This window comes from Canis lupus, chromosome 10, assembly GCF_011100685.1.
Source record: "Canis lupus familiaris isolate Mischka breed German Shepherd chromosome 10, alternate assembly UU_Cfam_GSD_1.0, whole genome shotgun sequence".
Lineage (NCBI taxonomy): Eukaryota > Metazoa > Chordata > Mammalia > Carnivora > Canidae > Canis > Canis lupus.
Window position 1 is genome coordinate 56,222,175 of NC_049231.1, and position 22,128 is coordinate 56,244,302.

At 39.4% G+C, this 22,128-nt stretch overlaps 2 protein-coding genes across 9 annotated transcripts in view; one reads left to right on the forward strand and one right to left on the reverse strand.

Moving 5' to 3' along the window:
• The window catches only part of PSME4 (proteasome activator subunit 4), a 105,081-nt gene extending 83,982 nt beyond the window's left edge, over window positions 1–21,099 (reverse strand). For all 3 annotated transcript variants that reach the window (XR_005365982.1, XM_038551259.1, XM_038551258.1), the window contains exons 1-3: window positions 20,853–21,099; window positions 2,457–2,597; window positions 1,734–1,850 (exon numbers count right to left, since the gene is read on the reverse strand). Coding sequence is in view for 2 of the 3 variants with exons in the window: in XM_038551259.1 (XP_038407187.1) it covers window positions 1,734–1,850; window positions 2,457–2,597; window positions 20,853–21,094 (500 nt within the window). In the remaining variant the exon portion in view is untranslated. The remainder of the gene's footprint in view (window positions 1–1,733; window positions 1,851–2,456; window positions 2,598–20,852) is intronic.
• Window positions 21,100–21,556: 457 nt separating this feature from the next.
• ACYP2 (acylphosphatase 2) overlaps window positions 21,557–22,128 on the forward strand; it is a 254,520-nt gene continuing 253,948 nt past the window's right edge. For 2 of the 6 annotated variants that reach the window (XM_038551266.1, XM_038551267.1), the window contains exon 1: window positions 21,557–21,807. The gene's annotated coding sequence lies outside the window, so the exon portion shown is untranslated. The remainder of the gene's footprint in view (window positions 21,808–22,128) is intronic. The other 4 variants (XM_038551262.1, XM_038551265.1, XM_038551263.1 and 1 more) reach the window with 3 other exon arrangements.

Below are 22,128 nucleotides of genomic sequence, written 5' to 3' on the forward strand. Positions count from 1 at the left end.
GACAGGCAGAGGGAGAAGCAGGCTCCATACAGGGAGCCAGACGCAGGACTTGATCTCCAGGATCACGCCCTGGGCCAAAGGCGGCACCAAATAGCTGAGCCACCTGGGCTGCCCAAAATATTTATATGCTGTTCCCACCTCGGGGACTGATAATGTTAAAATCATAAGGAATTTCCCAATTTAAGCAGGCTTTGCCTTTTTTCAAAGGTGGAGAATGAATACCAGAAGGATCCAGTATTCAGTTACTTTTATATTACGTCTTTTGGCCAGATATGACCTTGTAGACACAAACCTACCAAATGCTATGAGTACGTATACGTGTGTGTATGTGTGTGTGTGTGTGTACACACATGTGGTGAAACCCTGTGAGTTCTTTAATTAGTTTTCTTATACAGTGGCAGAGATGTACATTTCTGTATTCAAAGTATACTGATGTACTTATTCATGCTAAACTTTTTATAAAAAATTAGTTACAAACTTAACCCTTTTAGACAAATAGATCGTGTGTTTATTTTTTAAAAGATTTTATTTATGTATTCATGAGAGACGGGGGGGGAGAGAGAGAGAGAGAGAGAGATTGGGGCAGAGACACAGGCAGAGGGAGAAGCAGGCTCCTTGTAGGGAACCTGACATGGGACTCAATCCTGGGTCTCCAGGATCACACCCTGGACTGAAGGCGGCGCTAAACCACTGAGCTACCCGGGCTGCCCAGATGGTGTGTTTATTGAATGGCAATTGCCTGCTTTATTTCAGAGGACCAGTGCTTTGCTTTTTATTCTATGTTATAACTGAACCCAAATAAATACAAGTTCAAATTTATGGATATAGGTTATTTAAGATTATAATAAACTTGTCTGAAATTAAAAAGAAAAAAGGTTTTGTTTTTTTGAAGTAGCCCAATGCAGGGCTTGAACCCACAACTCTGAGATTAAGACCTGAGCTGAGATCACAAGTCGGACACGTAACCAAATAAGCCAAAGTTTAAGAGTCTTTTAAGCCAAATATGGTTAAGACTGAGAAAATTAAGAGCTAGATCAAAACAAAACAAAGCCTCGTTAACAGGGGAAAATGATGCTATGGAGTCAAGTCCAAAATTACTATTCACCAAAAAAGGATAGATCATCATATTGTACTCTGTAAATTCAGAGTAAAATACAAAACGTACCAGAATTAGATATCTGGAAGAGTTAGGATGTACGCCAAAGAAGGTATAATCAGCCAGATGTCCATAACCCTAGTATGTCTAAACATTACATCCTAGTGCGTCTAAACCAAGAAGCCATGCATTTGAACAGCCTGCATTCCACGAACAGCTACTGAAACTAATGCTTCTTTAACTGGCATGGGGGTACCCTCTGGAATATGCCAAGCTCCTCTTCTTGAGGCATTCATTTTACTTGAAGTATTAAAACACATGTGAATATATAATAAAGAAAGCCAAATGTGCATTACTTTCAATGACAAAATATTAGATTCCAAACAAAACCCTGTGGTCTCTGGCCAGTATGCTAATGTTGGCTGTCAGATATCCTAGTGGAAAATTCTTAAGTGCAATTTCAGATATAGTTTAAAGAGGGTAATAAATTGTTTTAGGAGCCAAGTTACAAAGCAATGAGCACACTGAAATGTATATTTGCTTGCTTATTTCAAATAACCCAATTATTTCTCAATTATGACCAAATTCTAAAAGACCCCAGTGCTTCCAAAGAAGTCCTTTAAAAGGAAATACTTACTTAGGAAACCAATTTAATCCCAGGTGCTCTGTCTTGGAATATAATATTCTTTCCACCATGTCATAAAGTGGTCTCCAAGGTAACTCCAAATCATCTCTTGAAAGAAGTTCCTTTTTCCTAATTAAAAAATAAACAAACATATAGGCATACATTCATACACAGTTGTTTGTGTAATACACCTACTACACAGGGAGGACAGTTGTTAAATGTCGCTGTCATCCTGGTAGGCCTTGCTTTTCCCTATCCACAGATAGGAAGAATGTACCAGATTATTGCTGTTCAAACCTCAAAAAACACCAGGTAAAAAGGGGCATTTAAATTCATGCCATCAAAAAAAAAAAAAAACAAAAAAACAAAAAAAATAAATTCATGCCATCATTACTGCCAACAAATTTTCTGCATGCCTAGGAATAAGAATAAATGATTCGTGACTTCTCAAGGATCTTATATATATAAGGGAAGATAATTAGTTTAAATGAACATATATTCAGATAACATATATTTCCATGTGTGCTACAAAACAGAAGGCCTCACAGAGGAGATAGAATTTTAATTAATTAACACATATGCCTTAAACCTATGATAAAATTTTCTGCAATCTTTTTGCAAACTGGCAATTTGGGACTTGGGTCTTCTTACCAAAGAACACTTAGCTCTTGTTGTCTAAAACCTTGAAGAAATGAACCAAAATGTGTTAGCAGAAATCACAGGAAATTTACTCACTTTAACAAGTTGATCAAGAGACGCGCAAATCCCTGCATCATGCTGATTTCCAGTTTTGGAATTGATACCAGCTCATACAATAACTTGATAAAAAGAACATGATCTTCTTTGCTAAATTTTCTCCCATAAAGTCGAATATATCTGCAAGAGAAAAATCAACATAGACTTTAAAAATAAGTATGGTGACATATCCACATTCACTGCAGCAATACTCATAACAGCCAATGTGTGGAGGCAATGTGAATGTTCACCAATGGATGAATGAATAAACAAAATGTGGTACACAGACACACACACACACTGGAGTATTATACACCCTTTAAGATATCTAACTGCTTTTCCTTTCCAGAAATTCCTCAAAATCCTTAGTCCACTAAAAACACACTTTTTCATTTTCTCAGGCTATTGTGTATTTATTTATTCATTCAGCTCTTTCCTGTTGTTTCAAGGTCCAATCCCATGACTTCACCTTAGTACTCAGTGACCAGATAGTATGGAAGGCAGAGCCATGAGACTCTATACATACTGTTCTGCCTCTGCCAGTAACTACCGTGCAAGTTTCTTAACCATGCTGGAACAGTGAAGGCAATATATAAAAACCTCAAGCCCAGGGCTACCAAAGGTACTTCGAGTTGCTGAATAAAGGTGGTATAGCCTCCTGCAGCCTCCCTCAAGTTCACTCTAAATTTTGGAATAAAAGAAGAATTGATGCTACTTTCAAATGAAAGCAAACTATATTCCCAACAACCACACAGAGAAGAGTTCAAAGAGCCATCCCTCCAGCGTGCCCCTGGGGTACAGTCCTCACTCTCCTCTGTGGCTAGGATACTTCTGTGGAAAAATTGGGAAAACACTGCTCTAAACCACGGAAATAACTTACCTATGGCCCACTTCATTTACTGTAGTAGAAAGACAACTCTATGCTTAATATTAAGAAGATTCAGAGCCCTAAACTTAATATCATGAAAAGAGACCAACAGGGGGATTCCTAGAGGAGGTATAACTGCTGACAAAACTAGAGATGTTAGGGGATTACTCAGAAAGAAACCTCCTATTCTCCCTGTCAGCCAGGAAATAGTTTGTGTCAACCAGAAAGTGGTTCTTGTCTCAGCATTTCTCAAAATGCAGTCCAAGAAAAATGTATTCTGAAGAGCACAAAACGTACTACGAGAAGAAAGTTGATAATCACTTTTCAAGAAAATTGAGAAATTCTGTTCAATAAAACACTATTAAAAGTGAAAACCCTCTCTCTCTGTGACTATCATAAATAAATAAAAATTACAAAAAAAATATATTTGTTAAAAAATAAATAAATAAAAAAGTGAAAACCCCAATCCGATATTTGGAATACAGCCCTCTGACAAGTATTCTTATACAAATTACATAAGAACTCCTTCAAATCAATCTGAAAAAGACTCAATTAAATTAAAATAAACAGGCGAAAGACTCAGGCACTTCTCAGAAGACAACATACAGATGACTATAAAGCGTATGTAAAGATACTCAACACCCTTACTCATCAGTAAAAGCAAATTAAAACCACAGTAAGGTACTACTTTACACCCCCAGACTGGCTAAAACTAAAAGCCTAATAATACCTAGTTTGAAAAAAAAAAAAAAAAAATCTAGTTTGGGTGACAATGTGGAAAAACCAGACTTTCATATGTTACTGGTGGCGATAGCCACTTCGGAAAAAGTGCCTGATATTACCTAGTGAATGTCTATTAGACATTAGACTGTTTAAAATACATATTCCTGAGTTCCATCTTAAATCTAGACCATTAAAAACACAAGGAGTATGAAATACAATAGAATTATTATTTTTTTAATAATAAAAAGGAAAATAAAATACTCAGGGTGGAGTATTCATTTTTCAAAAACTACCCCAGTTGTTTTTTTCTGTATATTTATGTTCAAAAATCCTACTTTAGCCCATATTACTATGTAGTCTATTCTTTTCCCAATTCATTTTCACATTAAGTTTTGGAACTAAAAATTACTAGTAGATGTCTAAAATACTTGAAAACCTTGGTAACAGTCATGATTGATCTTTTGAACATAATATTTCCTTAAACTATCCACAATATATAGATAAGTCAGTATGTTCCATCCTCCCACGGGGGGGAAACTATGAAAGATAATAAGAAAGCACTTTTGAACTGCTTCCTTTCTCCTCATAACCTTAATAGTGTGTTAATCAAATGCTTTAATTTTTAATCTCAAGTAAATGAGATTATGCCATAGCATATCAGGAACAAAAAATGATTTAATAAAGTGTATAATACTATCAAGGTTTTTTTCTACTGCACATCCTGAAGATAGTACATAATTCATTACAAGGAAGTTTAAAGTAAATACAGAATTATACGTTACTGAAATGAATTAAGAATTAGAGCTTGACAAGAGGCTAAAAATACTGGTTTTCAATACAAGCTCTGTCATTCACCAGTTATTTTTCTTCAAGGCAATCACTAGGTTTCTAAGATTCTAACTAAATCCATCAATCAAGTAAAATTAACATCATTTGAGAGCAACATTAAGACTATTTGTAATTATAAAACATGTAAGACATTTAGCAATGACCTTTAACCTCAAGTAAATGCTTTATTTTGGGTAGTCCTACTCAAAAGACAAAAAATGGAATTTTAGCTATAAAATTTAAAAAACCAGAGTTTAAATACATTTCATTTAGTTTCATTTAAAACACTCAGAAGTATTCATGGATCAGATTTAAAAAAAAAAAAATCCTACATCCAGGGACTCCTGGGTGCCTCAGTCACTTGACCAGTGAAGCATCACTCGATTTCTGCTCCTCACTCAGTGGGGAATCTACTTGCAATTCTCTCCTTCTTCCTCTGCCCCTCTCCCCACCCTGCTCTCTCCCAAATAATGAATCTTAAAAAAAAAAAAAAAAAAGAAAACCTCACACCTAGCAATACATAAGTAAAAATCTAGACTATCAAAGTCAAAATACCAATTTTTTCAAAGTACATTTACAATAAAATTTTCCTGAAAAAAAAAAATTGGAAGCCCAACATAGAGAATAGTTAAACTGTGTTTTATGCCTTTAAATATAATGCAGACATTTAAAATTATGTTTTTAAAGAACTTTAGTGGATGGAAAATGAAATATCATTTAAAAAATATCATTTAAAAAAAAGCAGGATACAAGGGGCACCTGGTAACTCAGTTGGTTAGGCATCTGCCTTTGTTTGGCTCAGGTCATGATCACAGTGTCCTGGGACCAAAATCCATGAAGGGTGGGGAGTCTGCTTCTCCCTCTCCCTCTCCCTAACACCCTGCTTGTGCCCCAGCACTCTCAAGTGCATGTGCTCATGCTCTCTAATAAATAAAATCTTTTTAAAAAAGCAGGATACAAAACATGAATACAACTAAAGAAAAATATGTACTCATGCATTAGGATTAAAAGATAAATAGTGTAACAAGTCACCTCTGTAGGGTAAAACTGAGTGATTTTCACATACTCCTATTTACCTTTGCTTATTCTAACTTTCTAAAGTAAAAAGGCATTATTTTTATAATTAAAATTAACACGTAAAAAAATTTCATATCAAATTTCTGCTGTAAAATACAATGTTTAAAATCAGGTAATCAGTACTTCTGCATTTCTACGTTTCTTTTAATAAAAACGACCCTTATGCAAAGACTACTCAAGTCCTATTTAAAAGAGCACAGGAGGCAAGTTGTATGGTTCTCACTAGCCAAAAATGATACCAGAGCATGAATCATGGTAATTAACTAAAAAATATACATACATGCAAAAGAAAACCCCATTGTTTATGCCCTTGAAGAATGCTATGGGACCAATGCTATCATTATCTTAAGAACAGTAAATAGGGCACCTGGGTGACTCAATCGGTTAAGCCTCGGACTCTTGATTTCAGCTCAGGTTGTGACCGCAGTGCTGTGAGATCGAGCCCTCCGCAGGAGCCCAGCACTCAGCCAGGAGTCTGCTTGAGATTCTGTCCCCCTGCCCCTCTCCTGCTCCCATGGGCACCTGTGCTCTCTCTCTCTCTCTCTCTCCTTCTCTCTCTCTAAAATAAATAAATCTTTTTTAAAAACCTGGTAAATAAAGAGAACCAATGAAACATTTATCCTGGCTCCTATAGGAATTGTACCTCAGGGTAAACAATAGTTCAGGAGGAAAAGTTCTTTAGAGAACTTAAGCTAATAAGTAAAGAACAGTTTACTAACATCAGAAAGAACCAGAGATTATGCCTCTCATGATAGAAGTATACAAAATACATAACACCTAGTCTTGAAAAAGAATATGAAACTTTATGAGCTGAATAGTAGCAACAAAATCAAAGTATGTCTTTAACATTTCAATCAGACTTCAACTAAAGGTAATTAAAATTATATAATTAATAAAGCTGACTTTAAAAAACACAAAAACAGATTAAGAAACTGTGCTCTCTTTTCAATCTTCTGTGGAATACCTATAAAACTGGTCAAAAACTCACTTAATTCTAAAATGGACATTATTCTGGCCGAATAGCCTGATTATAATAAAATATAAAGCAGAAAATATTAATATAGTATAACAAAAAGAAACCAAATTACTTAAAAACACAATCTTAATTGCCAATATCAGACTTAAGACATTCCCTACTCTAAGAGGTACTTCCTTTAAAACCAAAAACCTTTAAAGGTCCACAACCTTTAAAACCACACAGATTTGGGTGCCTGGGTGGCTCAGTGGTTGAACATTGGCCTTCCGCTCAGCACCTGATTCTGGAGTCCCAGGATTGAGTCCCACATTGGCCTCCCTGCATGGAGCCTGCGTCTCCCTCTGCCTGTGTCTCTGCCTCTCTGTCTCTCATGAATAAATAAAAAAAATTAAAAAAGAAAAACAAAACAAAAAACCAGAGAGATTCAAGACAATAATGACTATTCTTAATATTATTATTTAGCATTATTCTAAATCTAGAGATTAAAAAATAAACTAGGAAACACAAACCAAGTTGTGGTTTGTGTCATCCAAAATCAGGAACAAAAAAACCCATTCACAGACTAAATAAGAAAATCCACAGAATTTGTTTTTTCTTTTTTAAGATTTTATTTATTTATGACAGAGAGAGAGAGACAGAGAGAGAGAGAGAGGCAGGCAGAGACACAGGCAGAGGGAGAAGCAGGCTCCATGCAGGGAGCCTGATGTGGGACTCAATCCCGGGTCTCCAGGATCAGGCCCTGGGTTGAAGGCAGGCGCTAAACCGCTGAACCACCCGGGCTGCCCAGAATTCGTTTTTTAAAATCAACAGGCTTCCTGTATGGTACCCAGATAAAAAATACTGGTGAATGAAGCAAAACTGTTTCATTCATAGTATCAACTAAAAGATTCATTAGAAACTTCTCTAAAGGGATCCCTGGGTGGCGCAGCGGTTTGGCGCCTGCCTTTGGCCCAGGGCGCGATCCTGGAGACCCGGGATCGAATCCCACATCGGGCATCCGGTGCATGGAGCCTGCTTCTCCCTCTGCCTGTGTCTCTGCCTCTCTCTCTTTCTGTAACTATCATAAATAAATAAAAATTAAAAAAAAAATTAAAAAAAAAAAAAGAAACTTCTCTAAAAGAGGACACCTGGGTAGGTCAGTCACTTAAGTGTCCGCCTTTGGCTCAGGTCATGGTCTAGGGACTTGGGATCAAGCCCCACATCCTCCCTGCTCAGCAGGGGGCCTTCTTCTTCCACTGCCCCTCCCTCCACTCAAGGTCTCGCACAGGAGTGTGCCTGCTCTCTCAAATAGATAAATTCTTTAAAAGTAAAAAAAAAAAAGAAAGAAAATTTCTCTAAAAGAAATGTATAGGAATTACATTTTAAAACAATAAAACTAGAGCGCCTGGGTGGCTCAGTTGGTTAAGTGTCTGCCTTTGGCTCAGGTCATGATCCCAGTGTCCTGGCATCAAGCCACACTGGGCTCCTTGTTCAGCAGGGAGCCTGCTCCTCCCTCTCCTTGCTGCTTCTCATGCTTGTGCTCACTTGCTCTCTCTGTCAAATAAATAAATAAAAATCTTTAAACAAAATAAATATATTTCTAAAAAATAATAAAACAGTACTAAAATGTAAAATATCTGAATAAATGATGAGACAGAAAAAATGTTAAAACTCTAACTTCATACCTGATGGCTAGGGCTAAATGACATTTTTTTTCTTCTTAATCATGAGAGACACAGAGAGAGGGGCAGAGACAGGCAGAGGGAGAAGCAGGTTCCCCACTGAGCAGGGAGCTCAATGCAGGACTCAATCCCAGGACCCTGGGATCACCACCTGAGCCTAAGGCAGACGCTCAACCAATGAGCCACCCCAGGGGCCCCTAAATGACAAGTACTTTAAAGCAAGTAAAATTACCATGACCAATAAAATACCTGAAAAGCTCTTCCCTCTAACCAAAAAAAAAAAAAAAAAACAATAAAAGAACAAAACAAAAAACCCAACCTCCCTCCACACTTTATACTGTCTTTTCCTTCTGTTCCTAAGATATCACCAAACTGAAAAAATAAAAAATATAAAAATGCAAAATGTGCCGAGAAAAGCTAGAGGATCACGAGTTAATCATTTTGAGTTTATTCCAGGGCTAAGCCCTTCATTATAACACATGATAATAAAAATGCAGATATAGCTTCTCATTACTAGGAATAGGAAATGAACACATAAAATGTAGGGTTTTCTCACAAATTCACCTCTCCTTCTCTTATCACTCAATTACCCATGTTTTCAAAATGCATTTCTAGATGTGAGGAAACATGTACTGGAAAACTAACTATATAGAAGTAAGGGAGATAAATGAAGTACTGTCAGAGTTTTATGATTCTTTTTTTTTTTTTAAAACCAATGTTTCATCATAGATGAGTGACCACTGAACTGAATCTTCAAAGATTAGAAAGCCATCATCACTCTGAGTAAGCAACCCAGGGTCAAGAAGACCTGAGCGGGATCCCTGGGTGGCTCAGTGGTTTGGCGCCTGCCTTTGGCCCAGGGCACGATCCTGGAGTCCCGGGATCAAGTCCCATGTCGGGCTCCCAGCATGGAGCCTGCTTCTCCCTCTGCCTGTGTCTCTGCCTCTCTCTCTCCTCTCTGTGTATTCTCATGAATAAATAAATAAAATCTTAAAAAAATAAAAATAAAAAAAGAAGACCCGAGCACGTGGGGAAAGAGTCAGGTGCAGGCACAGAAGGAGACAGCTCTAGGGAGAGGAACGGAGCAAGAACAGCATAGTTCTGTGGCAGAGAGATGCCACCAAGAGAATGTTCCTTATTCTCTCATTTCACTTCCACAGAGGTCAAGCTGAGGATCAAGAAAAGGGATGCACTATCACAAAAAAACAAATAACAATAAAGCATCAATTTCAAGTGTCTGCTGACAAGGAAGAAAGGCAAATTAGGTGTTATCTGAAGTGGAGAATATCTTCTGTTTCCATGCTCTAGATTGCTCTGCAACTGTCAACATTATAATCAGCTCTGAATAGCCGGAATATTTATTGATTTCAACACAGCAGCCAAGCCAGCAGGAGCAGCTCGGTTCTACAAGTTTGCAGAGAATTCAAAGTGCTCTACGTCAGTCCCTTGGGCAAGACATTTAATCTCTGTATTTGGAAAACCTGGGTTTTCTCACAAGGCTATGGTGATGAGAAATTGATTAATGCACAAGAAAGATTCTGATTTAACTGATCTGCAGTGGGGCCCCCGGTATCAGTTGTTTTTATGTTTCCCAGATATTTCACTACATCTGAGAACCACTGCATCTTAGCAGACTGGAGACAAGATATGGTTTGAAGTCTATTTAAATCATTAAAAATAAAATACTTATACCATCTGTTTCAATTAATATTTCTTTAGTTACGGGGATAAATATAGCTTAACACATTTGCTTACCATATATATTCTTGTGAATTATTTATTCAATCCTTAGAAGCCTATCTATCCTCTAAGGCATCCTCTTTCATAAAGTCTTCCTTCATTCCCAACCAAAAGTGCTATCTCTGTCCTCTCTGTCCCTTAATAGGTTGTACCAAACTTGAGTTTTTTCCACATTCTATTTCTTACTAGATTTATACATGTATACATTATTATATGTATATCCTATTTTAGTTCTTTTAGATGACTGAAAGATAAGGGTAGCTGGGACCATTCCTCTATACAAATGTAACCCTCAACTCTAATCAAAGAATGAAATGAGATGGACGTTCTGAAAAATATTTTGACTGACCAAAACGTATATCTTGAGAGATACACGGTCTTATATAATTAAAAACAGTTCATGAGAGCTGATTCTATTTTTAAAAAGAAAAAAAAAAAAAACTTCAAACTAACAATAAATATTTTACCAAATTAAGCAAATTGGCTTTAAAACATTTGAGTAGGTTTCCAAAACACACTAAAAAACAGGTTTGCTATTTTTACCAAGTACAGTATTTCCTTTTTATTTTTATTAAAGATTTATTTATTTATTTATTTACTTACTTACTTACTTACTTACTTATGATAGACACACACACAGAGAGAGGCAGAGACACAGGAGGAGGGAGAAGCAGGCTCCATGCCTGGAGCCCGACGTGGGACTCGATCCCGGGACTCCAGGATCGTGCCCTGGGCCAAAGGCAGGCGCTAAACTGCTGAGCCACCCAGGGATCCCAGCCACCCAGGGATATATATATATATATTTTTTTTTAATATATATTTTATTTATTCATAAGAGTCCGAGCAGTGGGGAGGGGTTGAGGGAGAAGCAGAACTCCCGCTGGGCAGGGAGCCTGACAAGGGGACCCTGGGATCATGACCTGAACTGAAGGCAGACACACCAACTGAGCCACTCAGGCACCCCCCAAGTTTAGTATTTCTGATGGAAGTCTCTAAACAGACAAGGAGAGCTGAAGTAGACACTTCTCTTTATCTCCATCTATTATCACAGGCTAAATAATATTCACTGGCATATTGTATTTCAGAGTTATATTCTTTATGACTTATTAAAACTGCTATGACAATTTCTGGAGTAATACAGACATTCACTATTAATACCTAATAATGATCCCTCTATTCTTTTCCCAGTTGCTTCTCTCTGGAGGCATGGATAAGGGGCATTTATTTATCTCTTGAAATGCTTTACTGAATGTCCCTTAAGAGCCAGACATGGCAACAGGGGATGGAAACATTAAAGTAACAAATGGTTCTGGAGCATACAGCCTAGAGGGAGACAGATAACTAATTATTTCAATATAATGCTCTGAATACAGACTTTAACATTTATATGGTCAATTTGTTCATATCTCTGTTCCCCCACGTTACATGGCTTTCTAAAAATTCCTGCTTACCTAACCAAATCCCACCTCACAGCTCAAGTGCAGTTCTTCCCCCGGTAGTCTTCTCAGACTATACAGCCCTGGAGTTTCCTTCCTCTGGGATGGTTAAGAGCAAGCCCTGTGGTCATCAGACAAATCAGCTAACACATTACCTCACTATGTCTCATTTCTTCAAAGGTAAAACTGAGATAACAAACATACCTCCAATTCATAGGCTTGCTTGTGAAAATTAAATGAAATAATGAATGGAAAGTCATTAGCATAGTGCTGGCACATTTTGAGGCCTCAACATATGGTAGGCAAGTATCTATGCCACTCACTCAACAATCTATTAACTAATGCTCTCTTGTAAGATCCCTTGGTTTACTGATTTTTTAAGACCGTTTCAACTTTTCATTTTCACCCTTATATCTTTATCTTTAGCTCAAGGCGCAGGTGTTGATTAGATGATCTGAATTATAGAAAGAAACCTGTAAAATCAGTAGCTTTCATGGTTTGGGGGCCACAACCCACAATTATAAATGCATAACCCAGTATATAAACATAAATAAAACTGAAATTAAGGTCATAAACATTCACCCATCACCATAAAAATTCACCTTCTAAATTTACTCCAATAAACCCCCTCAAAACAAAACAAAACAAAACAAAACAAAAAACTGATCATGAACTAAATTGATTTCACAACCCTTTCGTCATAACCCACAAAGGAAAAATTCTCTATTAAGCCCTAATAAATGGGGGATCCCTGGGTGGCTCAGCGGTTTAGCACCTGCCTTTGGCTCAGGGTGTGGTCCTGGAGTCCCGGGATGAGTCCCTGCGTGGAGCCTGCTTCTCCCTCTGCCTGTGTCTCTGCCTCCCTCTCTGTGTCTCTCATGAATGAATGAATAAAATCTTTAAAAAAAATAAAAGCCCTAATAAATGAACATATAGATGAAAAATTGTGAGACCATACAAACTACCAAAAGAAAAAACCTCATAGTGATAAAGTTTTAAGATATCTATTTGGGGGGCCCCTCACAGAAGCATTCAGGCAGTGTTTAGAACCATCTTATATAAAGAAGGAAGAATAATAATGTCAATAAAATTATCTTATATACAGAATAATATCTAATAAATATAGATATAATAAAAATTTAAAATTGCAACTGAGAAAACACACACTTTGGACCCTTCTGATTACAAGACTCAGTCGGTTAAGCATCTGCCTAAGCGTCTGCCTTCAGCTCAGGTCATGATCCTAGGGTCCTGGATCAATCCCTGTAGGGGCTCCCTGCTCCATGGGGAGCCTGCTTCTCCCTCTCCCTCTGCTCCCCTTGCTTGTGTTCTCTGTCTTAGAAATAAAATCTTTTTTTTTGAAAAAAGATATTTGTCTATTTGATTTTTAAAATATAACATTTTAGGGCAGCCCAGGTGACTCAGTGGTTTAGCACCACCTTCAGCCCAGGGTCTGATACTGGGGACTGGGGATGGAGTTCCAGGTCAGGCTCCCTGCATGGAGCCTGCTTCTCCCTCTGCCTGCGTCTCTGCCTCTTGTGTGTGTGTGTGTGTGTGTGTGTGTGTGTATGACTCATGAATAAATAAATAAAATCTTTTAAAAAAATTAACAGATTTAAATCATTCCGGAATTTGTTAAATGATAAACTTTTTCCTGCCATACACAAAATAGGTACCGCTATTTGGTATATGTTGACAGAAATTTGACAATATTTATTGTGATGTCTGGAAGTAACCCATCTTCCCTCATAAAAGAAATGATCCCAACTAAACTCTTCAGGAATCTGCCCCAAATATAAACACTAATGCAAAAGACTGCATTCATAAAGTTTCTTACTCTAAAAACTTCTACTTCATCCTTGGCTTAAAAAATGATTTGTCAGAAAACAAGATGAAATACTCACACTTAAGAGCCCAAAGATTAATTAACACATTTCTTTTAGAGTATCCAAAGGATATATCTTAGAAGATTAGAAAGGATTTTTAATAATTCTTATGCAATTTCCAATTTATTTGAAACATAGTATTCTCCAATCCATGTCACAGATGCAATGGTGTTTATTAGTTTTTTCTTGGGAAGGGAAAAAGTCTTTACTGTATTTTGATTTCTTTTTAATTTTTAAAAATATTTTTTTCTTTTTAAATAATCTCTATCCCCAATGTGGGGTTCAAACTCACAACCCTGAGATCCAGAATCACATGCTCTTCTGATTGGGCCAGCCAAGGTACCCCCTTGTTATATTTTTAAACTCTAAAATTTAGGATCTATTAATTCTGAAAAAAAAAAAAAAAAAAAAAAAAGGCAAACTAGCATAAAAAAGGTAATGATCACTACCAAAACTGTATGGTTCACCTATTCAAAAACTGTATTAAGCACACCCCAAATTATTTAGTACTAAATATTTAAGCATAACAATAATGAAAGATTTTTAAAGTCTCAAATTTACCAATGCAACCAATATAATCTGCTTTCTTCTCTAACTTCGCTAAACCACTCCCCCAGACTCCCACTTGTGATTATGAAACACACCATTCTCTTCTTTAACCAAAATGCTCCTTCCCTCTGTTTCTTTTACTAAATATATACTTTCTTTTGAATCCTGTATTAAGATAGATCTCATCCCATATTTGTTTTCTCCATTTTGACTGTAACAGTACCAATTTCTAGAATTCCATAATGTTTTAGTTTACAAAGAACAAAAAAGGTAATTATAATATTGAGTACCAATGCATATATACACCGCTGTAGTGAATGCTGGGAGAGGAGGAAAGGAGGTAAACAAGGAACACTGACCTCAAGAAGGCTCACAGTAAGAGGGAAGATTATATACAAACTCTACAAAAGCACGATTAAGAGAATGCACTAAAAGGGAAGAAATGCTGAGTGTAGGCCGAATATGGAAGTAGCCAACCTCAAAATTCCAAATGGGAATATTTATAGTATGTGCTGCTTTTAACATTCCAGTGGCCATGTCAATGAATATAAAGGTTTTTTGTTGTTGTTGTTTGCTTGCTGTTGCTTTTATTGCTCTGTTCTCAGCTTGCCATTCACACTGCATGAGTTCTTGATCTAATTTTCTACACAGGTTAGCGAGAAACACAGATTTGGATTTTGCATTAAAAAGGAAAGCAGTGAGAGAAGATTCACTAGATAGAAATAAGCCTCATTGGACAGGAAAAGTTAACACTCAGGTTCCAAAATGAGAAAATGGGTTTAGAAGTTATGCCCTTACTTAACTACTAAATAAAAAAGCATCCCTTAAAAAAACAAGAAGCTACCTCCATTTTACCTCAGTCAAGAACATGTATTTCAAGGACAATTTTATAATACTGCAGTGAAACCACCTGGGAAAATTGTTTTTAAATGCTATATTCAGATTTCTGAAGAACAAGGGATGGTACTGTTTTACTAATTTTTACCCCCCTAAATGCCCTTCTCATTGTCTCCATTTAGGGCATTAAAACATACCGGTCAGAGTAAGTATTTTTTTTAAGTAATTAATACACTTAGAATTCGATTTTCCCTCTCCAAGTTTCATGATGCAGCTACACCTTGCCTACCCTATCCTTAAAGAACAAAAATGTGTGCTCAGACTAAAGAGCACACCGGAACTTCTCAAGAGGGCCGAAATCCTTCAGTAATATATCCCAAGGACCAAGAAGAGTGCCAGGACCACACAAAGCACTAGCAAAATAATTGGTTCAAAGACTCCTGCTGCTACTCCTTTGCATCCAACAATGTATTAACTAATAATAATAAGTACCTTTGTTTTTAAAACAGAATTCAAGGAAGCCCTGGTTACCCTAGAACGGATTCTAGGTCTCCACAGTTGAGAGAGGGAGAAGAAAGATGCCATAAGACACAAATGTTCATTAATAAGCTGAATTTAAAATCATTATCCATGGGGTCTGTTTACAGTAAACCTTAGACAAAACAACGTAAATGGAAACTCAGAAGTAAAACCACAAATTTTTAAGAACTCCATGAGGTTGATTAAAGTGATGATCGATTACTGTTCATTTTCCTAAGTTTGAGAATTGCCATCAGTATTGACTTTTTTGGTTTAATTCCTTTTCCTTTGTAGATACATACTGGAAGCACTTACGAAATGAAGTAATATGCTTCAAAAAAATAGGTGGTGGGTGGGTGTGGAAGAAACATGATTGGCAAGGAGTTGATAATTGAAGATAGGTGATGGGTACACAGAGTTCACTATATTATTGTCTTTCTTTCTATATGTTTGATATTTTCCACAATAGAAAAGTTTAAAGCAAAACAAAAAAGTATTCAAAAACTATTCAGATCACATATACTGATAAATGAGATTCTGGCAAAAACATCCAGGCTAACTAGAGAGGAGAAAAAAATTGACAAGGTGCTTTAAAAGAATGATTAAGAGAGGTTCTTCGAGACACTTGGCTGGCTCAGTCACTAGAGGATGTCACTCTTAATTTCAGGGTCATGAGTTCAAGCCCCACATCAGGCATGGAGCCTACTTTAAAAAAAAAAAATGAGCGAATGAAAGCAAGCAAACAAGGCAAGGAAGAAACTAAAAAGGTGTTTGAAAAATGGGAAGAATCTCTCTATATATTTAAAGTATCTAAGTTTGAGATTGCAATGAAAAATTAAATGTGTGCATTTGTAGGTACAGGGGATACACAGGAACTCTTTTCTGCTCAATTTTGTTTTGAACATAAAGCTGCTCTAAAAACTAAAGTTGGTTAACAAAAAAAAAAAAAAAGAAAGAAAGAAACGTGAAGGACATTTTACTGCACTGTTACACAACTCTGCCAGAAAAAAATTCATGTCCCCAAAATAATTTAATTCATTTATTTTGTTTTTTCTATGGAAAATCAACTTTCAAATTAATTCAACAAAGAAATTTTGGTTCCCATTTTGAGCGTGGTCACATAACAATTGCAAACCTTTTCTACTACTTTCCCTAACTGGTTCTCACTGAAGAATCTGGTAATTTGTCAAGATTTTTACAAATAAAATGCACTTCTATTTATTGAGTACTTCACAATTTCAACACTTAAACATTAGATATCCTAAACAAGTACATTGTGTTAACAGCTGAGATTCAGTGGTTAGCATTTTCTACTTTCTCCCCCAATTCAAAGATGATACAATTTGGGTACTCCTGTGGTCAGATTATTACTTTCCACAAAAGAAGTTCAGTGTATTTGATAATTCATATCTTAACCAGACTTAAGTTTCCGGTGGTTATATAATCTAATTAAATATATCATGTGGTTTCAACTGGGATAATCCAATTCCTATCCAAGGAGGCTACATAATGTTCTTACTAATAATTAAACAAGGAAGTTATAGTTTAATTAGCAAGTGAAATGATTTGTCAATAGTCATTTCATTATAATAAAACAGCACAGAATATAACATCTCATTATAACAAATAAGACATTTAAATCTGTTTCCTAATACAGCAAGTACACATCCTTCACTAAAACAAAAATTCTGTTAAAAAAAGTGAAATATGAAAGAAAGGAATATGGATGGGGTAAACTTGTAGGAAAGGGTCGGCCATTCACTTGTTTTCCTTCCTCTAAACCAATTTAAAGGAACACAGAACTAGAAAGGCCCTTTGGGACTAACTCAGTAATTTTTCAAACAGTATGTTTCAGAGCCCTTAAGCAGGCTTTAGGGGGTTCTACGATCAATGAAGCGTTGAGAAGAAAATCAGTGCAATCGTATCCTGCCCGAGGAGCCCAATACTGTGTTTAAGATTTTGCTTTTATAGAACAGTTCACCGATAAGTTTTAAGTTTGAAAAGCTACTAGGAGTCTACACTCCTCCCACTTTCCGAAAGAGGACCCTAAAGCTAAGAGAGGTTAAACAAGACCAAGATGATAATAATGTTCATGGCAAAGCCAGGTATAGATCAACTGACATCTTCAGACTAGACCTCACATGAAAGATACATAGGGACAAGGGAGAAAACTAAGTTTAAGATTACCTTTCTTCAAAAAAAAAAAAAAAAAAAAATTACCTTTCTTCAACTCTGTCATTCTCTACATGGGCCATAGCAGTTATCCACCAACACCTTTCAACTAAGAGTCCAGGAGCTATCTTTACTGCTGTTTTCCAAAGATCATTAGGTTTGTGCTTCTCTTCTCCAATTTGTTTCCCTGCTTCTTAAAAACAGTCCCTGTGATGAAATTGCCTCACACAATGTCTCTTTAACAGGTAGTACCAATACTTTAACTTGTCCATACAAGAGGGTCTCTATTTTACCAGAGGGCCAATTCTTAAAATACACAGAAATAACCTTTCTTCACAGAGATACCACGCCGACCCACAAGTTTTGAAATGGATTGAAACAGATTGGTAAGTACTTAGTGAGGTAAAAAGTAAAAAAAAAAAGGGGGGGGGGGGCGGGAGCAGGAGACTGTGATGCCCAGATTAGGGGTGTACACTTCTGGTATGGGATCTAGTCCCAGTGCCTCTGAACCGCATTTACACTCTGGTCCGCTTGAGGAATGTGCTTGATCTATGCAACTATTTCCAGTACTTTACAAGTTGCTCAAATAGTTCTAGCAGAAAGATACACACTAGTTTATTTGAGGCTCTACAGAATAAAAAATAAAATCATAAAATACCAGACCAGGAATGTTTCTTAGGATGATTTAGTCCAACCCCCTCTTTTCTTTCACAAGAATACTGAAACACACACACACACACACACACACACACACACACGCTAAAAAAAAAAAAATACTGAAACACATGATTAAAGTAACCTTCCCACAGTCACAGAGCTACTGGTAAAAGTTGTCAGGTTTTGTTTTCCTTACTACTTTCCATTCTACTACAAGTACTAAATATGATCACTACTCAGGTAATTGACAGCTATCATCACATGTTTTGGCATCATTTAGACATAAACTTGTGCAACACACAAGCCTTATTGAAAAACAACAAGCACAACTATAAACAGGTCACCTCAACATGACTTCGGAGAAAAAAAATACATCCAAGATCACAACATGTCCCACCAGGTTCAAAATGTCTCCTAGTGTAATCCTGAGAATTAGTTTGCAGCATTAGCCACTGTTTCAAAATAACATTCTGACAGCACTTCTTGCTGGACCTTAATGGTTTGGGGTTCATAGGCTAGTAAGTCTTATTAACTGCAATCTTGCCCTAAACACCAAGGACTGTCTCCACTGTATTTTTAGCCATTTCTAGGTAAAAGCTACTTCTACCTAGTAAGTCAAAAATAATCAAACTCTAGATGCTAATTTGCCAAGCCTAGTAATATGTCAGAAAACAATGCTTAACTCTACCTGTGTAGATTCCAGATTCAGAAATCCAAACCAGATATGCATTTTCACACCGGTATACTTATATATTGTGCATCTAAAAGAAGCTGTGTCCCCCAAAATGGTTATTTTCTGGTAAATCTAGTAAGTGATTAAAATGGGGAATTACTGAGACTGACAAAATAACTTTATTTTTCCTATGCGTAAGTAACACAAACACAAAGGAGGATCACTTGAAAAATCATCTGATTTTAATCACTTATCAAACATTCCTCTGTTCTGACTGAAAGTGGTTCTTCTCCCTGTTGCATTTCTTCCTCCCTCAAGTCTCTTATGAATCCTAAATACACAAACTTCTTTGTACTCTAATCAAGAGGAGAGCTGTTAACCTTGACATTTTATTATGGTCACTCTTTTTGAAAAGGACAAATTAAGTGCTTTACTTTTGCTTTTTAATAAAAAAGGTAATTATTCCCACCACCACCACCAGCACTGCAGCCAATTGGACATGAGAAATTTGTCAGAGTCTCCCTAATAACTGGCATATAAGAATCATCCTGTGAGGAAATGTAGAGAAGACTATTGCATTACAAAACCCTGAGTCATCACCCAGTTCACTCAGCAGATTTGGGTAAACACTGGATAAGTGACTTATGTCTTGTGTTTATCCATCCATAACCACATGTGTGAATGCGTGAACATACAATGTTACCAGATTTGGTGTACAGTCAACCAAACAAGATACAGCACAACTTTCTTAAAAAATGCTTCTGACACTTTTAAGATGCTCATCTTGCTGGTACTTAGACATAAATGGTTGGGGTTTATAAATAAAGTCTCTAACCTTTCCTCCCAGGTTGTATTTTTATTTGCTTTCCCCCTAATTTCAATCGCACTATAGTTTGCAGGGTGTTTGTGCCAAAAAAAAAAAAAAAAAAAAAGTTACAGCAATAAAAGAATAACGTAACAACTGAAACTGATTTAGGTCATCTATATTCACCTGTGCGACTCCAATTAACACAAGTCAGGTACTAGTAACGCCCTGGACAGTCTGACAGCTCTCTTCTCTATTTTCCTTAGGGTCGCACATTTCCAAAGGAAATGTCACAACTGGAGAAACACACACTTTCCCGAGGTTCTAAGGCTCAACATTCTCAGCATTAACGTCTAGTATACAGCCCAAGAAGGCGCTAAGGGCTGATTTCAAGCCAATCTTTTCAGTCAAAAACACGAAGACCGAGCAGGCCCGAGAAAGCAGAACCTACACGGTCCCCACGGCCTCCTTGCCATTCAGAAAGTTACTAGACGAGAATTGAGGGATATGAAGAGGCGGAGACCGTAGAGGAAGAGCTGGAGGAAGCACCGGGAGAAGTCGAGAGTCGCTCCCCCATAGATGAATCATCTCTGCACCTCCTCCTCCGTGAGCAAAGGTCCAAGAAGGACCCTTGGGGGGGGGGGGGGACCGCTCACCTCCTTCCCTGGGGGCGCGGTGCCCTCCGGCTCCCCGGGGCCCCGCAGGTCGGAGGACAACAACCCGGACCCTCCGGGAGAAGCAGCTGGGGAGGACGTCGAGGGCTGCTGAGGACCAAGGAGGTCCCGCAGCAAAGTGGCAGGGAGAGGGCTGGAGGGATGCCCAGACTACTGCTCCGGGACCACCGGCCGCAGTCGGGGCAGAGCGGAGTCCAGCCGTCCCACGCGGACAAAGAGCCGCCTCCGCCCCCGGAACCCCCCCCCCCCGCCCGGCCGCCCTCCCAGGGCCTTTGCCCCCCTCCCTTCCCCCGCCGCAGGCCCGAGCACACTTACGTGGAGAGTTTCCTGGTCCAGAAGAGGCACCCGGGCCACAGCTCTTGGAGCTGCACGGCCCGGCCCAGGTTGCTTTTGATCTGGGCCAGCTGCAAGTCGGACTCGGCGTCCAGCCGCCCGGCGTAGGGCAGCAGCTTGTTGTAGACGATCTCCTTCTGCGGGACGAAGCTCCGCGGGGCCGGGCCGGGCCGCCCGCCGGGCTCCGGGGGGTCCCCGCCGCCCGCCAGCTCGGCCGGCTCCATGAGCCTAGGGACACCCCCCCCACCCCCTCCCACCCTAGCCCTCCCCGGCCCCCACCCCTCTCCGGGCTCCGCCTCCTCCGCGTCGTCGTCGCCCCGCGGCCGCCGGCGGCCCGTCGCCCTCGGCCCGACCGCTGGGCCCCCTCCCCTGGCCGGCGCGCTGCTGGCCCCCGCGCGATCCCGGTTCGTTGGCGGCGGCAGCGGCCGCTCCGCCCGCCCCGCACCGGCTCGGCTGGTGACGCTGCAGCAGCCGGGCCCGCAGGTTCCGGACGGGCCTCAAGTCACTTCCGGGGCGGGGCGACGGCGGCGGGGGCGGGGCGACGGCGGCGGGGCGGGGCGGGGCGACGCGACGGAGGCGACGGAGGTGGCGACGGCGGTGGCGGTGGCGACGGCGGTGGCGGTGGCGGCGGCGGCTGGAGCGCAGCGGGCCCGGCTCGGAGCCCCCACCGCGGGCCGCACCCGCCGAGCGCGAGGCCGCCCCGCCGGAAACACGAGGCCGAATTCCAAGCTATTGTCCCTCCTCGCCGGGGTCGCGCGCTCCCTGCGGAGGTCGCGGCGCCTGCCTTCCGCTAGGCAGTGGGCCCGGGCCCCCGCCCCGAGGGGTGGAAGAACCTAGGTACTCTCTCCCCCGCACTTGTTGCCTACAGACTTGCCGTACTCCGTCTCCCTTAAGCCCGCCTCTTTTCTGCTCTCCTTCGGGCCACAGAAGTGAATAGGTACTCGTTCAACAAATATGAATTGAACTACTGTTTTGTGGGTCAGACGCTGCTCTTAGGCCCTGGGGGGTGGGGGGAGGGGGAAGAAGAGCACGTGGTTTCTGCCCTCCAGGGTTTTACAGTCAACTGGGCCTTGAGGGAATAGGCAATTGCGAGACAGTCCTCTAATTGCTGGATGAGTACCGGACGCCCTGGGAACACCTACCGAGGAGTTAGTTCGAACTGGAGGGGGGGTTGTCAAGCAGTTTTCTAGAAGCTTCCTGGATGTGATTATACATAAAGTTGAGGTTAAAAGGGGCTGAATGCAGAGTCGGTCAGGAA